At 46.1% G+C, this 17,087-nt stretch overlaps 1 protein-coding gene across 6 annotated transcripts in view; it reads right to left on the reverse strand.

Moving 5' to 3' along the window:
* Positions 1 to 17,087, reverse strand: part of MTMR2 (myotubularin related protein 2) — a 65,920-nt gene that overhangs the window by 2,604 nt on the left and 46,229 nt on the right. For all 6 annotated transcript variants that reach the window (XM_056327745.1, XM_056327748.1, XM_056327746.1 and 3 more), the window contains 7 exons: positions 10,398 to 10,547; positions 9,408 to 9,596; positions 6,908 to 7,093; positions 5,869 to 6,075; positions 3,722 to 3,814; positions 2,039 to 2,152; positions 442 to 618 (listed from right to left, as the gene is read on the reverse strand). In XM_056327745.1, the coding sequence (XP_056183720.1) occupies positions 442 to 618; positions 2,039 to 2,152; positions 3,722 to 3,814; positions 5,869 to 6,075; positions 6,908 to 7,093; positions 9,408 to 9,596; positions 10,398 to 10,547 (1,116 nt within the window). The remainder of the gene's footprint in view (positions 1 to 441; positions 619 to 2,038; positions 2,153 to 3,721; positions 3,815 to 5,868; positions 6,076 to 6,907; positions 7,094 to 9,407; positions 9,597 to 10,397; positions 10,548 to 17,087) is intronic.

Consider the following 17,087-nt stretch of genomic DNA (forward strand, 5'->3'; position numbering starts at 1 on the left):
AGGGCTGCAGTGTGACTGCCTGCCTGTGCCTCAAGCAGCAGGTTCCTAGCGCTGGTCACCTAAATACAGCCCCCAAGCTCTTATCTAGAATCCCGCATCCAAAGAAGTCTTAGGGGTTTAGGCCCTTTCATAAAGAAGGGAGAATTCAGCTGGTTTTCCCCATATTGTAAGTAAGAAATTTTCCAAATTGCTGAGCATCTTCAGCTTCTGCAGATTTCCCAAGGCGGTGACCCCCAGCTGAGCACCCTGCACCAGCCAGCTGTAGGTGCTGCGCTTATGTTTGCTTGCATCTGAATTTAGGCTTTTGGGTTTAGATTTAAGCAGCGGCAGCCTACGTTTGTCCATTACTTCTTGCGCTTCAAAGGTCTTGGAACTCCAAAATGACAGGATGAATACTAGCGGAGAGGGAAATAAAAAGCAGGAGGCGCGGAAGAGCCGTACCTGCGGTTTCATCCTGGGGTTCCAGCGGATGTAGTAGCCGACCCACAGCTCGAGATGGCGCATGCTGGCCACGGGATACAGGACGTGGTTGGAGTAGCTCACGTACAAGGGGTTAGTAAAGTCCTCGAGTTGGCTGTTGATGTAAGACCAAAGCGATATGGTCTTTTTTGGAAGGCTCTGTAAGAGAAGGGGGTGGGGAAGGCTTTAGTTCCCATACGAATCCCAGCATTTATCTCCAAAGCGTAACAGCATATACACGGGCCTGTCATTAATGCAGAGCTGCTTTCCCTTTTTGGCACTAAAAAAAAAAAAAAAAAAAACCAACAAAAAACCCAAACGTTCTTTTGATGCGGTTATTGTAACTGAAGCACATGGATGCAGGCAGGCATACATGCACCCTGGCATGGGAACATCCCCATTACCCGCCCCGCTGCCAACACAGACCAGGAATCGCCATCAGCACAGCAAGGGGACACTGGCATGTGAACCCTCAATGCCTTAGTTAAACTCTGAGTTTTTTTAAAAGTGCTCCTGGAGGACTTGCTGGAGTATTTAATTGCAAAGAAAAAAAGAAAACATTTGACTTGCGCCCTGATCTAGTGGAATAATTAGGCCTGTGAATAGTCCCAGTGAAACCAGTGTTGAAGTGCTTTCCAGATTAAGTACTTCACGAGGCTGAAGCCTTACAAAAAGCACCAAAACTCACATGCGAACAGCATGCAGGTTTTCTTCTCGGGGAATTACAATTATTCAATCACTATGGACTCTACAGAAACAGGGACCTTGAATTCACTACAGTACCATGCCACCACTTCTGTATTACAGTAGTTTTTTTATTATTATTTTTAACTGATGTGCTATGAACTATAATCACATCAGGTCCACACAGTCCCGTCCACGATGTACCTCTGTGATGTTAGGCTACAACCTTTTGGTGACAAAATCTTTAGGTAGGTGAGACAGAACGAGTGTCACTGCTTTTCCACCTGATTCCACACTGGGTCTGAATGTACCCTCCTCCCTTGGCAAGCCAACCTTGACCAGACCGCAGGGCAGACCTGGCCTGCGGCAGGACCTAGAGGCATGTCCTTCCTAACACTAGCAGCTCTGTCCTCTCGCAGAAAAATGCAAGCACAGCAGGAACACACACTGACACCGGTTACTTGCTGTAACCTATATGTGCAGAATGACAATGCACACTTGGTAGTTCAAAGCAACTAAAGGGACCACTTCAAGGAAAAAGGAGGACAAGAAGGTACCAGTTTCCACAGAGGAGGTTACATTAAACGGAAGTTCAAAGGAAAAACTGCACTTTCCACTACCTGGGAGACACTGGGAGCTATTCAGCCACCACTGAGTAGCTGAAAGCAGTGAGACTGTCTAGAAGGAAACCGTATTGCTCTGCAGTGTAGCATCTCCGACAGACAGCAGTTTGCACAAAGAGGAAAATACCCTGTGTCCCAGCTGTTAAGAACAGGGGCTTGGCATTACCCAGACCTGCACCTGCCACTGCGATTGAGTGCTGAAACAACTTCTCTAGCAGCCAGCTAAAGCGATCACAGTACCAGGCCTTCACCTTGGAGAGAAACAGTCTTACCTCCTTCACTCTCTGCTGCTCACTGCTGCACAGGAAGGTCCCAAACAAACAGCTGTACAGGTGGTCCAGGATGGTTATCAGGAAGTACTCATTGAACTCAAATGCTGTAGGAAACTTCACACAGAACCAGAAAGTTAGGTTGGGATTTTAGAATAGGAATCACAAATTTTCTCCCACTTTGTGGTCTTGATAAGGAGTTGCCCTCTTGACTGCTAAAAACAGGATTTGTCCCTGTTCACTGCCTGGCTGGATATTCAGGATCATATCTGCTCCTTCCAGAAGTAACAGTTCTCTCTTGGAAAGCTGCTTTACATGTGCAGAGAGGAATTTTGAGCAAAAGCCAGAGGTCTGAAGGGTTTGAGCGTTGTGTTTACTCACATTCAGTGCTGTTTCAAGTTGAAGCTTGCTCTGCTATGCCTGCCCCTCGTGACAGACCATGCAACAAGACTGTGAACAAAAGGCTGAAGCACACGTGAAACCACACATAAAAAGAAATGGAAATTTCCTGGGGCCAAATGAGAATAACCTGTGTGTAACACAGCACTTCCCAGAGGGAACAGCAGGGAGGCATCTTGCAACACAGGGCCGCAGGAGGAGCAGGTGTATGGATAGGGGCTGTGTTTGCTGCTGACATTCCATGCAGAAACAATCAGACCCAAGACAGGGAGAACCGAAGCTCCACAAAGGGTCAGTACGAATACATGCAGTGAACTGCGAAGACGTGCTGGGAGAGCGGGAGGCCTTCCTCCCTCACAAACCACCCTTCTCCTCCCAGGCTGCCCCAGCTGCAACATCCTGACCTCACCAGCCACAGGTGAGGATGCCTGCTTGCAGGAGCAATCCAAGCATGATGAAAGTGACTTGATAATGGTAAAGACTTCCATAGAGCTTCATAGACAGTGTTCTGCTCGGATACCATAGAGCTTCACAGACTTTTCCATTTCACCTGTGTTAAGCCTGATTTTTTCAATGAACTGCCTGACCATGGCTGACATTTGCCATGTGACGCATTTTGAGTCACACTAGCCAGAAAAAACCTTCCAGGTCCCACATACCTGGTGCAAAACCTCCCAACCACAGGGATCTCTCTTGAACTATGCCTCTGCCATGCCTGGTCTGAAGTGAAGAACTCGGCTCTGTACATCACGTATGAATCAGGAGCAGTACGTTGGCCATCAGAAGAACTTAAAATGGAGCAAACGCATGTCCTGCTGCAGGTTTGGTTATGCATTCAGCTTGAGCAGAGGCAACAGGGATCTGTCTGCACCCTCCACTCTAGAGACTTACATTAGCAGCTCAAGTCACCTATGCTTCTGAAAGCACAGTGGGCTGCTGAGGGTGCCTGGGGTGCCTGTTCCGGCCCATGGTAAGTGTAAGGCAGCTGTCCCCTCTTTTCCAGGTGAGGCAAGCTTCCTCTCACAAGCTCAGATTTATTACAGCAGCACGTAGGTAAGCAGCACCCACTAAACAGCTAATTTGATGCAAGCCAAGATCGTGGCTTACTTGTGCGTTCCTGCTCTTTGCTAAGCAGACTCCTGAGAAACTTGTTGCCAGAGTCAAAACAAGAGTAGAAGCCCAGGAAAGGGCCTGTGCAGGTCAACTTGGAATTATTCCTGCAGCCAGACACTGCGTCACGTCTTGGTACACTGGCTTCGTGGACACACGTGCCAGCCAGCAATTTACCTGTCTTGTCATTTGCCAGACACAGTCGATGAACTGGAGGAAGACAGGAGAGCGGTCCGCGTCTGCATGATTCTTATCTCCATGGCCGACTCTCTGAAACAGAGCAGGACAAAGAACATGAGTTGCACAGGGCTTCGTAGGGAAACTGCCAGTGTCTCCTCTCAGTCTTTACCAGCAGCTTTAAGAAGTTTCAAAATCAGAGTCCTGATTTTGCTTTGTCCATACCGGTGGGTAAAGGAGTAAAGGACAGCTACTCCCTTCGTCTTTGAAGTGAAATTTCTTTATGGGGATATTTTCATGTTAAATTAAAACAAGAGTTGTTTGAGTAGAGGCTCCAGATGCTATGCTGGCACTGATTTCAGTTAATAGCTAAAGTTCAGAAGGAAAAAAAATGAGAATGCTTTTTGCTTCAGTTGCAGCTGTCGTCCTGGCTACTACAGTAGTACAGTGTGCTAGATCCAAACACTACCTACAGGCACAGCATGTGGCGACAACCGTCACACAACACCTCGCAGCTTCCAAGCGCTGTACAAACACTAACCCGGGCCATCTCCTGCCACCTCAAGGGAGGCAGTGATGAAAGTATCCCCAGAAGTAGGCCTCCTACCCTGACCGTGCTGTGTGGCCAAGACATGTGAGGCCTGATTCCTTACAACCAGTACAGCACATTAGTGGTTATGTTACCCAGGAGCCCTAAGTACCATACAAAGACACAAGAAGAACATGTAACTGTTGGAAGAAGGGTTCGCCGGAGTCAAGAAGACGCTCAATATGAGTTATGCATCTCGCTCAACTTTATTAGTTGCTAACACTACTTATATAGAACCGATACACATGCATATTCGTAAAGCAGAAATATAATTGGTTAGCAGTCTCTAAACGCGCGCGGTTCTCACACCCCTAATTATCATGACTAAAATAAGCATTCTATCCATGTAGCTAATTGTGTTGCTGTGCTTCAGCCTTGTAGTTTGTTACTCCCTATTTTCCCATACCGCTCCCTATCTTTCTTGGCCCTGCACCTGCTTTCCCAGCAGCTGTAGCTTGCTACAGCCACGGCCTGTTGGCACAACATAATTACTTGGTCTCAGGACTCAAGAATAGCTCAAGGCTACCTTTCTTGTTAACTTCAGCACAATTCTGATTACAGGCCTATTCTAATACCAGGCCTGGATTGTGCAGATCTTCAGAGATTCGAAGGCCACGCTTCTGCAGCCATTCTTCTGGATGCAACAGAGATCCTTGCCTCTTCTGTAATACTGTTCCCCCCTCACCAAAGGGAATCAATATAATTATCTTCTTTGTATAGACAGGGAGGCTAGAATACCCATCATTCAAACACCAGATAACAGTTTTGCTGCAGCAGAACCTCCACGGCTTAGTACCTCAGTTTCTCCACCTTCCTCAGAGCTTTTGACTATGCAACCCACCACTGCACGTGCTGTAAACAGACCTTGTTCTAGCTCTTGCCAAAATTAAACAACCACAAGAGAACAGCTAAGAGCAAAACACAATAGTAAAAGACTGAAAGTCTCTCTCAATTCCCACCGGTGCAAACTGTAACAAACTGCTGTGTCACAAAGTCCACAAAGCTGCCTCTCTGCCACCTCTAGGGACACAACCACAACTCTTGGTGCAGTCTCAAACTGTTCATCTTTCACCTAAAGAAGAAAAGCCTCCCCAAAAATGAAATGTGCCTGAAGAAAATGGGAGGTCAAGGCCATTAACAAAATTCCCCAGCCTCTTCAATACAAAGGCATTTGTTAGATGATGATGTCCAAGCAGTCTGGACTGAACTGGAAAGAAAGACACAAAATACCCCAGTGGTCTCTACCAACTCCCGGCAGAAATGCCTACCCTGAACCCAAAACCACACTGTTAGTTTAAGCCTAAGCATGGGAACACGACATGTCAGTCAGGCACCTGAGAAATTTAATACCACCTGTTCCTCTTATCTAACCAATATTGTCTCCAAGCAGGTTAACGGAAGACTGGAATTATAGGCAGAAAACAATAGCAGCAGCATTCACCTTTCTTCTGCGAGTTCAGCTGGGAGACTTCTCACAGGAAAGGCTAAACTCCTTTGAAATTCCTTCAAGGTGGACAATAACTTTCTGTTCAGTGCCTTCCAAGGGCTAGTGACTCACCAGCTGAAATCTGTGGCCGAAGCTCAGCCACTCCTTCTCCACTAGCACTTCAAAGCCCCTGATAGTTCGGTAGTAGCCATCTAACATGAGCAGAGAGAGAGAGGTGAGCTGGGCTGTCCGGTCCCAGCCATCACTGCAGTGTACAACCACAGATGTCTTCCCCGACTCCACCTTGTCAGCGATCCGAAGGGCTCCAGCCAGAATGAGCTAGGAAAAAAAAAAAAAAAAGTTACAACATCTCTTTGGAACGGAAACTATAAATGAAAATGGCTAGTGACAACACAAGCTTCAAGGAGAATGGTAAATCAGTTCCAACTACTTTATAACTAGGACAGCAAATTGGTGAACACATTTTTTTGTTCCAGCAAGATGACAACAGATCTAAACTGTAGTGCAGGCACAACTCTGGAAGAGCCTTTGCATTAAGCTCAGTCCTTGGACAGGTCAAGATTTAAACACAGTAGCTTTCTGTGTCTGACAGGAACTCAAAATGGCCATCACCTTGCAACCGCCCCCGGAGCAGATTTGCCCCTGTCTGCATTAGCAGGTCCACAAAGTAAGCTGGGTGTTTGCAGGAGAGAAAGAGCTTCATTTGAAAACCAACATCCGCAGACGCTGAAGCACTCATTCTGACTCTGCTTGGATTCCTGAAAAGCACAAACTCCTAACATTTGCTGCTCTGGACCAGGCAGTAACACCAGGATGTCGAGGACCAAGAGTCTGGAAACTCTGGGACTCCTGTGCTCTAACCACAGCTTTCACAGTTAACACATTACCCAGCAACACACTTCACCTCCAAAACACCATTTGTCAGTATTTCAACCCCCTCTCTTATTCCTCTTCCAGTCTCCTCAAGATTTGCCATTCCATGAAACTGTGCTTTTAGTTGTTTATAAATCAAAACCAAATTGTAAGTCTTTAGATTTCTCATGCATTGAAATCCCAGTACTGGAGTTAGCTCTGGATACATTTCCCAGTGAACAGTCTGGTACGGACTTGTGGTTACCCAGCTGCATCCAGTGGGTGCAGCCACACATACCTTGATATGCTCTAGCCAGTGAGTTGACTCTAAGTTAGACAGCCAGTGAGTCTCCTCGATATTGGGATACACAATTTCTTTCAGTTTTCTCAGCGATTCCCTCATAACGTGAATGTTGTGAATGTCCAGGAACACTAATTCTGCATTCTGGTAAGCATCCTCGCTCTCATAGCCCCCTCCTTTAGCCTGAAGAACAAAACCCACATACAAATCATTAAACAAAACCATAATTTATACTTTATCCCAATCGTCTGTCCTAAGCAAATAACAGCTGACAAAATACCACAGTGATTGTGCTATCTAAAGCAGGCAGAAAACATTGGATTTATCTTAAAATTGGGAACAAATATGTACATGCGCACACTTTGTGTCTCTTTCCTGCAACAGTTAATGAATGCTACAATTTGTACAAAGAATATCACATTACAAGCCTTCTTTTTCTCTGTAATTATCATTTATCCCCATTCAAGCTGCTCATTAGATTCACTATTCTGTCATTTACAAATTTACCATACCATTATAGAAGAGTATATCCCACACACTAATTACCTTTCCTAGGAAGTGGGAAAGGCAGATTAAAAAAAAAAAATAATAGTAAAAGAATATCAGGTTTAGTGCAACAAAGTAGTTCTACCATTAAAACAGGGCTTACAGTGATGGCATGAGAAGTAATTTTTAAAAGGGTGGAAAGGAGGGCCCTGGGAACTACCAACCTTCAGCCTCACCTCTGTGCCTGGGAAGATCATGGAACAGATCCTTCTAGAAGCTGTGCTAAGGCACATGGGGGACAGGGAGGTGATTTGAGACGGCCAGCATGGCTTCACCAAGGGCAAGTCCTACCTGACCAACCTAGTGGCCTTCTGTGATGGAGTGACTATGTCAATGGACAAGGGAAGAGCTACAGATGTCATCTATCCGGACTTCTGTAAGGCCTTTGAAAGGGTCCCCCACAACATCCTTCTCTCTAAATTGGAGAGACATGGATTTGATGGGTGGACTGTTCAGTGGAACTGGTTGGGTGGTCACATCCAGAGGGTAGCCGTCAGTGGCTCAGTATCCAGGTCATCAGTAACAAGTGGCATCCCTCAGGGGCCTGTACTGGGACCAGCACAGACAGTGGGTTCAGGTGCACCCTCAGCAGGTTTGCAGACAACACCAAGCTGAGTGGTGCAGTTGACACACCTGAGGGACAGGATGACATTCAGAGGGACCCGGACAAGCTCCAGAAGTGGGCCTACATGAACCTCATGATGTTCAACAAGGCCAAGTGCCAGGTCCTGCACCTGGGTCAGGGCAGCCCTGGTATCAATACAGGCTGGGGGATGAAGGGATGGAGAGCAGCAGTGCCAAGAAGGAACTGGGGGTACTGGTAGATGAAAAGCTGGACATGAGCCAGCAATGTGCACTCACAGCCTGGAAAGCCTTCTGTATCCTGGGCTGCATCAAAAGAAGCGTGACCAGCAGGTCGAGGGAGGTGATTCTCCCCCTCTGCTCTGCTCTGGGGAGACCCCACCTGGAGTGCTGCGTCCAGCTCAGGGGTCCTCAGCACAGGAAAGACATGGACCTGTTGGAACGGGTCCAGAGGCCACAAAAATGATCAGATGGCTGGAGCACCTCTCCTGTGAGGAAAGGCTGAGAGAGCTGGGGATGTTCAGCCCAGAGAACGCTCCAGGGAGAACTTACTGCAGCCTTTCAATAAATAATAGGGGGCTTATAAGAAAGATGGGGAAAAATTTTCTAGTAAGGTCTCTTGCAATAGGATATGGGGTAAGAGGGTAGATTCAGACTAAGTATAAAGAAGAATTTTTTTATGATGAGGGTGGTAGAACACTGGCACAGGTTGCCCACAGTGGTGGTAGATGCCCCATCCCTGGTAACATTCAAAGTCAGGTTGGACGGGGCTCTGAGCAACCTGATCTGGTTGAAGAAGTCCCTGTTCACTGCAGCAGTGGGGTTGGACTAGATGACTTTTAAAGGTCCCTTCAAACCCAAACTATTCTATGATTCTGTAAGAGCAGGAAGAACACAGCAACATTCCAGGACATTAATGATCCCCAGCTTATATTTTGAAATGATGCCTGATTTTCCTAAGTGCTGAGTATCCCCTGCTCCCATCAGGGTTAACAGGGACAGAGTTCTGGTGCTGTTAAGAGGAAGGAGTCTTTCAACCATGTGAAGTGAAAAATGGTGATACACAAGATCCAGGGTGCTAGAGTTTGACCTCAGTACTCTGACCCCAGTACGACTTTGATTTCTTTTCCCCCATCCAATCTCATTTCCCATTGTAGATTAATTCAAACGGACCTGCAGTAATCACACTGGTGTCTTACAGGTACCAGCGCAGATGTAAAAGTCATTCTAGAGAATTACATTACTGCATACAATTCCCTTCACTGTAACAAACCCTTTCGTGATCCTCATGAATAATTTGAAACAGTGGTAGAAAATGTGCTCTAAATTATTACATTCCCAGCTCCAGACAAAGGAAAAAGCGCCTGACCTTATTTGCTACAGCATTCACACTAGGCCTTGCATCAAATATGAATATTTTATGGGACTGAGCATTAGAATCCATGATGGCTTGAAGGTACTTTTCATCTTCCTTGCTTCGCTTGCCACTCACTCCCACCATTGGTTGGCTACAGCGAGTGATCGTTGCTTGACTTTCTGGGTGAATCCATGACAACACCTTTGAAAACAAATGAGAAAGAAATGAAGAAAAAATGGGATTCATTAAACCAGTGAAGTGTGTTACCTGTAATGGCTTGCTCTGGGATCCTGCCCTGTATTAGCTGGTTCCACAAGGCTGGATTCTATTAAATCACTATTGAATGAAAGAAAGAACTCTTCTGTCCTTACTCATTCATCTGGTGGTACTCCCAAAGTTTGAACAAACAAGAAGTGACTGAAAAGGTTTAAGTCTGACTTTTAAATAAGATGCAGACTGTTTTCTCACAAATTTTCTGTCTCTGCATTCATTGGGCTACGTCTTACCCTACGTTACACCACGTAAAAGTTAAGCATTTTAGGAACAGATTTAATTTTCTACAGACTGGAGAAATAAACCAGTACATTTTCAGTTACCGCTGAAATGAACATCATAACAATCTATTTTGACTTAATTTCATCTAATAAGCATTTTCATCAAGAATATCACTAAATATTCCCCTATCCTGAAAGTCAGACGAGGCCAGACAATTGTAATCCATCAAACAGGGCCGCTTTGCATTTCCTAAGAACTGAACTGAGATTCGGTCCAGGTTGTGCGAAGTTATCTTATCTTCTCATTTTGGTTTAGTCTATGCCTCTTTCACAACAGTAGTTCCAGCTTTCTGGCTGCTTTCTGACTTCTCAAACATTGCTGTCACTTTTATTATCCATTGACCATTTATTTGCTCCATGGAATCCACTCAGCCTGATCTTGGTATTATTTACGGCCCAAAGGTATGTAACAAAACCGCATCAAAGTGGCTTCTTTTGTCACACTCACTGGTATGCGTCCTCTTGATCTGAAAGATGCTACTCTCTTTAATTCCTCATCGGGAATGTTTACAGGCACAGCTAGAATGGCAGGGTATGTATCACACAGCTCATAGCGCTCATTAATTTTGGTCAGCCTCCAGCTTTCATTGGGAATTCCCTAAAGAGGAAACAACAGCAGGTTAGCAAATGAATTGCTCTGAGACCTCAGCACAGTCAAATCCCCAGACCTGAAATTCAAGGCAACTTTTGTTAACGAAGGACATTTACAGCTGGAGCCTAGGACTGCATTAACGTGGTCATTTGCATTTTGTGCCTCCTCCCAGATAGGTAGATGTTTTGCTCAGGCCACTGAAAAGCAGGAAAACTAGAAGACTGCAGGCAGGCTCACCTATGGCAACGGAACTGTGGAGGCTACAGATGTGGCAACACAGGTGATCCACCTGAGATCACCTTTAATTACCTCCTGGTCTCATCATAGTGTTTACAGGAGAGCCAGGAGCAGGACAGGATGGGTGACTGACAGTCCTCACACCTCTCTTAGCTCAAACGTAGTGGGTGGAAACTGGGGATGGAGTGTAGTTACCAGACGGGCTGGAGGGGAAGAGAGAAGGGAGAACAGGCAGTAAAACACCCCAAAAAACCCAAGCTGTTTTGGGCCTTGCACAGCTGTACGACCCCTTAAAACCACCAAAACCCTAATAACTTTATGTTTCTCACTGCGTGACTGTATGGGATCTGGACAGAGATACACAACTCTCACGCTCCTCTCAGACCAAGCTCTCTCTTGTACTAGTCTGACTTGGGCTGGGAGAGCAGGGGATCTACACACACACACACCCCCCTGAGCTCAGCATGCCCTGATGGGGAAGCAACTCAACAGCTTCCCAGACGGTAACCTCCAGGGAACACCTGAAGCACAACAGGGACAATCCTGACAACTTGCAGACTTAGTTTGGCTGATGCTGGGATGTAACAGATCAAAACCGTGTGGCTGCTACTGTGTGCCTACAAGGAGACATTTACACAGACACTTGCTGCAGCAGGGGTGAGCACTGACACAAAGCATCTCTGTGGGGAAGACAGATCTACCGCAGCGAACATGGCCAGACTGTTAAGTACAGAGTCTGTTTTAGAGGAGCACCAGCTCTTAAAACAATGCATGCTTCTGTTCTAATAAACAGTACTTCATTTTAAGGAGGGTGGTGGGACACTGATTACCACTGTTGCAGCTCCCATGGGAAATAAATGACAAATCTAACCCGAATCAGACGAGCTGTGGTAATTGTGGTTGACCCACACAGATTGCAGCTGGTTCCCCATCAGAGCGGTGAGTCACACTGTCAAAACAGGTCATGGTTAGAAATGTGAGGAGAGGACAGACCTTTGCCTAATACTGGTCACACACCCTGCTTGTGAACCACACCTGGTCCTGGGGACCTCACAGGGAAGGAAATGTTACTACATGGAATCAGCAGCGCTGCCAGGATCACGAACACCTGAAAACCCTGAAGGAAAGCTTCTTCTTGGCAGTGCCTGAAGCCAAATTGGCAGAAAGTGGTATCAAATAGTGTGTATACACAGTCCAAGCTTACTGATGGGTAAAACATGCTCAGAGGTCTACCTGCTGTACACAGCGAGGACGGAATCTCCTCGGTCCACCAGCTGCTGTACACCAGGGAACAGCAAGACTTGCTCTTAGCTGTCCATCAGCTGTGATCAAACTGGTTACTACCTGGAAGTGAACTAATGGTAAATGACTAAATTGTTCTCAACCCTGTTCTATTAAGTACATGGCTGCACTGCAGTGGATCCATCAGCAACGCTTGAAGATTCCACCTCCCCCAAATCTGAATTCAAACTATGCTGTCAGCACACTCTTGGCAAGGAAAATGGGAGCTGACAAGCAGTTACATGGAAGAAAAGCTCATTTTTGCCCTGCCCTGCAACTCTACCAGTGCTCACTGAGAAGATCAAGCCATCACTGACACTGTAAAGCACCCTCTTCACGGCGGTGGGCAGCGTGGCTTCAGCACACACTGCTCGGTCCAGAACTGACAGCTCCAAAGCTTTGTCTTTCAGCACCACCCTGACAAATGTAAATGAAATCTTTCCTCTGCAACAGCCCAGACCAGAAAAAGCCATGACACAACCCCAAAGAAAGAAAAGATGATGTGTGTCAGCATTCAAATTTCATTTGAATCATAGGGAATGTCTGCTTCCCCCTGGCACAGGAGCCTTGAATCACAGCACCACTCAAAGAGGGCTTTGGATTCAGATCATGACTTTCTCTAAGGATTCAAAGCAACAGAAACAAGCAAAGTGGGCCAGAAGGGAATCTGAATTTGCACCTTCCCAGGACATTTGCCACGGTGCCATGTAGCTTCTACATTTATTCATGCTCCTTCAGACTTGTGCTTTCTTCAGCTGAAATCAATAGAAAAAGCTAAACGTGATATAAAGCACATTGTATTTCCTCATATAACATGCACTTCACTGCTTCCTGGTGAGTTGTGAGCACCCAAAAGCCTACTATCAAAGCAACCCATTGTTGTAGACGTAACTCAAGAAGCCGCTGCAGCCTTGGGATGGGCTCTGGGAGCTGCCTGCCCACACAGTTGGCAGAGAACCCAGGCGTGCCACGCTGGCAGCAGGCGTGAGCATCCCCAGGCTGCCAGGGAGCACGGCTGCCGAGCATCCACACCAGGGACCAGCACTTGCTGCCCGGACTGCTGCACAAGGTCTGTCTTCTCCAGGTAAACTAACGCCGCTAGTAGCCCCTGGTGTCAGGAGAACTCTCACGCTTGGTGACTGCCAGAGAGCAAAGTGAGGAAGGCTGCACAGCCACATCTATGGCCATAAACTGAACGTGCCCGTGCCCGTTCTCACTGAGACCAGCCGGCACAGCGCACCTCACGTTCAGACTCGTTTATCCTCAAAACAGGGCGGTTTGTCCACGCTGCCGCCCGGTGATCCTTCACGGCGCCAGCCCTCTGAACCGTGCCCAGGTCTGGGAGCAGGCAAGCCAGCCTTGCAGCCTCCCTCTTCTCTGCTCCTCTTCAGGTCCCGGCTCTGACACGACCCAGCCGCACAGCCACGGCTCCGACTGCCAGGGACGCTGCAAAGCCACGCACGAGAGCTGCGTGAAAATCTATAGAAAAGCAAGAAACGTAAAACTGCAGATAGAGGAAGAGGACTGTTGAGATGCGGATCGCTGGTAACTCAAGGTTTCAGGAGGGAAAAACATCATGAAACGGTATAAAATCCAAAAGGCAAAACTGCGAGTTTAGTCGGGGGTCATTGGATGAGGGCCAACAGCTGGGTCATCTGTGTGCTGGGGGTGACATTACTGGTGGAAGATGGCAACAACCCAACTAAGGGAGGTGCAGAGGCTGATCCTTCACCTCTCAGTAGTGCCTGCCTGGCCAGGAAAGTCTCTTCAGATGCCTTCCCTGAGGTGGTGAGTACTAATTCTCAGCCTAGTAGCTAGTTACATCTGAGCTATCTTTTTTGTGTGTTAGCCAGTAAACCGCTTCATACTCTCAACCTGCGTACATCTTGCTGGAGGAGGATCTTCGTGCATGGCTGAAGATGCTCAAACACACTCATTCAAAAGAGAGACAGTAACAACCTGGACTGAAGCTATGCCTCCAACGTGCGATGAAGGTGCCCCAGTGCTCGGGAATACTCCTTACAGCTGTATCATCTAACCATAGAGACACAGCCTTTGTGTCATCTCCACACACAAAGCAGACTTGGCTTTCCTCTGGATAGTCATTCATGTCTTACTTTAATGACCTGTGCTCAGTTATCACTTGACCTACGCATGTTGTAGAAGACAGAGTTTCTTCATTTGCAAGGAAAAATGGCTGCAGACAGACCAGCATGGCACTGAAACCACCACCTTGCAAAGCACACGTTTAACCTTAACCACATGAGGATCTGGCAGGAAAAAAAATAATTTCCTTGCTGGAATTATACACAGCCCCATCTCTCTGTGGGATGCAGTAGACCAATTCTGAGCTTAGCCACACAGGTACACCCTGAGCTGCAGCGGGCAAGGCAGGGAGGGTCCCGAGTTACACATCAGCAGTGCTTCTCTCGAACTCGGTCTGAGCCATGGGATACCAAGAGGCTGAGCACATTTAGCTCACCACATCCCTGCACTGACAGGATACAGCTGCCAGAGCCAAGCTGGTCCCTCTGCTCAGCCCAGGCTGTGCCTGCTTAGCACAGAAGGGCTGCGATCCCTTTTGCAGTAGGGACGTACCTAGCGTAAGCAGGACCTCAGTTAAACCATGGGACATGTAACAGTTCAATTCTCATTTTACTCCCCTAAGTTACACCCAACAGGCCCCTGCAGGATGCTGCTCTCACACCGTACCTTTCCCACTCTGCTTGTACACTAATGCTGGGCTTCTTTTATCCTCAAAACAAGTCAGCTCCTCTGCCAAATTATTTTCTCTACTTTTTTTCTGAAAGCAGCAACCACAGACCTGTACTGTTACTCCCCGGTACATATGACCAGAGTATGGGATTAGATGAGCATGACTTCTGTAGGGAAACATCACACATTTCCAGCTTCACAATCCCTTGTAATATTTTCCAAATGCTCCCCACCTTGTTAAGGAAAATGAAAGCTTTAAGTTACTCCAAAGGCATCTCAAGGCCTTTTGGTTTCAGCTGAGTCTTATTCACTTTGCAATTCTGTTTTATACTCTGCCAGCCTGCGTGTAATAAAAATCAGGGAGCAATTTCAGTTTTAAATTTCATTTGCCACATGTGATTCCATTTACCAACTAAATCCCAAACCTCTCTAAGTTCCTTTTGTTCTCTACAGGTTGTTTATTACTCCCCACAGTTTTACACAATCACAGATTTTTAATAAGTTACATATTTCCATCTTTCCCAAGAATGCTAACAGAGATGTCAGGGGTTTACTGACTATTTTTCTTAATTGCTACTATCTCTATCATATCAACACACTTATATTAACCTGGAAGATAAAAAAAGTAAATAAATCATACCACACACAAACTTGCCATGTCTACCAGTGTAGATATAGGTCCTACTCTAAAAGTCTTTTCTGGACGCCTTGTAGTTGGCTTCTACTTTTGCTCTGCTCCCCTCCCTCTGTGCCCCTGCTCCCACCGGGAAATGACTGACATGGCCTAAGAGATACCAAGTTAACGCCTGGCCATACTGCTGGGCTGCTCATGCCCTAGGCCAGCTCTTCTCTAATAATTTTTAAACTAATTCCAAAAGGTCCTGCAGATCGTGCGCATATCCTGCTTTTCTGTTTCTGATCACAATTCATACGGTTAGAGACAGGTAATCCTATTATCTGACTTGATGATGGCAGTTTTGTTTCACTGTTAACGAATCCCTGCTGCCATTTCAGGACATAATCCTGATTTACTGTAGTATTTGTTATTGTTTTAACAGAACCTGGCTGGATTAAGAAAAAAGGCTAAGACATTCACACAGATAAATTGAACATCCGTAGTTATAAATGCTGAAATTAAATAAACAGACTGAAATACCTAAAGGTTTTGGATGGGACATAAAGCTTCATGCTGCAGGACCTAAATCAATCAACGAAAGGGATGAAATTCTCCTCCTGGCCAGATCACAACATAAACATCTACTGCAGTACAGTTTGCCTCTTCTTCAGCAGCTGGTGTTGGTCACTTTTGAAGATAAGCTACGGGGACAGATGGATTGTGTGATCTGCAATGGTAATGACTGTGGCCCATCATGGGTAACATTCAGATAGGCTGTGGCTGCAAAAAATCCTGGTCTGGATACATTTTTGCAGTTATCAACATAAGCAAATGACCAGGGGTTTCAGCATATGAACATTAGTTTGGTTTGTCGACATAAAAGCAGTTAGGCTAAGGTCTTCCTGTCCGGTCAAAAATGACACAAAATCAGGTCATAACATTGCAGCAGCGTCTCAATTGTGACATGCTTTACACACAACAGTGCTACTTTGTGTGACCAGAAATAAAACACACCATGGGCCAGTCTCATTTTCGTTACAGAAAGGCGCTGAAGAGCTGGAAATGCAAATCACATCCATGTAAATATACCTATCCTTTCACCATGTAACCAAACTCCCGCAAAATTTAAGGTACAGTCAATCACAATAAAAAAACCCTAATACAGGCAGAAAAGCTTGTATTCTAAAAACAGGCATGCCAGGATTAAGAAACTGGAATCATCTACCTCCAGATTCTCAAGGGTCAGCCCTCCTTCCTTCCAGGTACTGTAAAAATGTCTTTTGTACTTTGCCTGTTTTAACTGAAGCTTGGCTAAGTGAATGCTGTGCTTTTCAATGGAGACCATTTTGATAGCACCGTATTCTTTAGTCTTTACTCCAGAGTTCTCACCCCTATAAAGAAGCGTCTTGCCCATACAGCTTGGGCTGCAGATCCTTTATAAACAGATCTTTCCTTAAAATAGCTATCAAGAAAGAGTTAAATTCTAAACGAAGCAATAATTGCTGCATTATCTGGTCTTATTAGTCAAAGTCAACCTTAGATACAGTGTGTGTCCTTGATTACAAATAATGGGCATTTGTCTCCGTTAGGATTTTAGATAGTGGTATCTCATTGCAAAACATACACTTTTTTGCAATGAAGACATAGGAGGTAAGATACATCTCACTTTCAATTAGCAGCCTAGAAGCCAGCAATCT

The sequence above is a fragment of the Falco biarmicus genome, chromosome 2, assembly GCF_023638135.1.
Source record: "Falco biarmicus isolate bFalBia1 chromosome 2, bFalBia1.pri, whole genome shotgun sequence".
In the NCBI taxonomy this organism is placed as follows: Eukaryota; Metazoa; Chordata; class Aves; order Falconiformes; family Falconidae; genus Falco; species Falco biarmicus.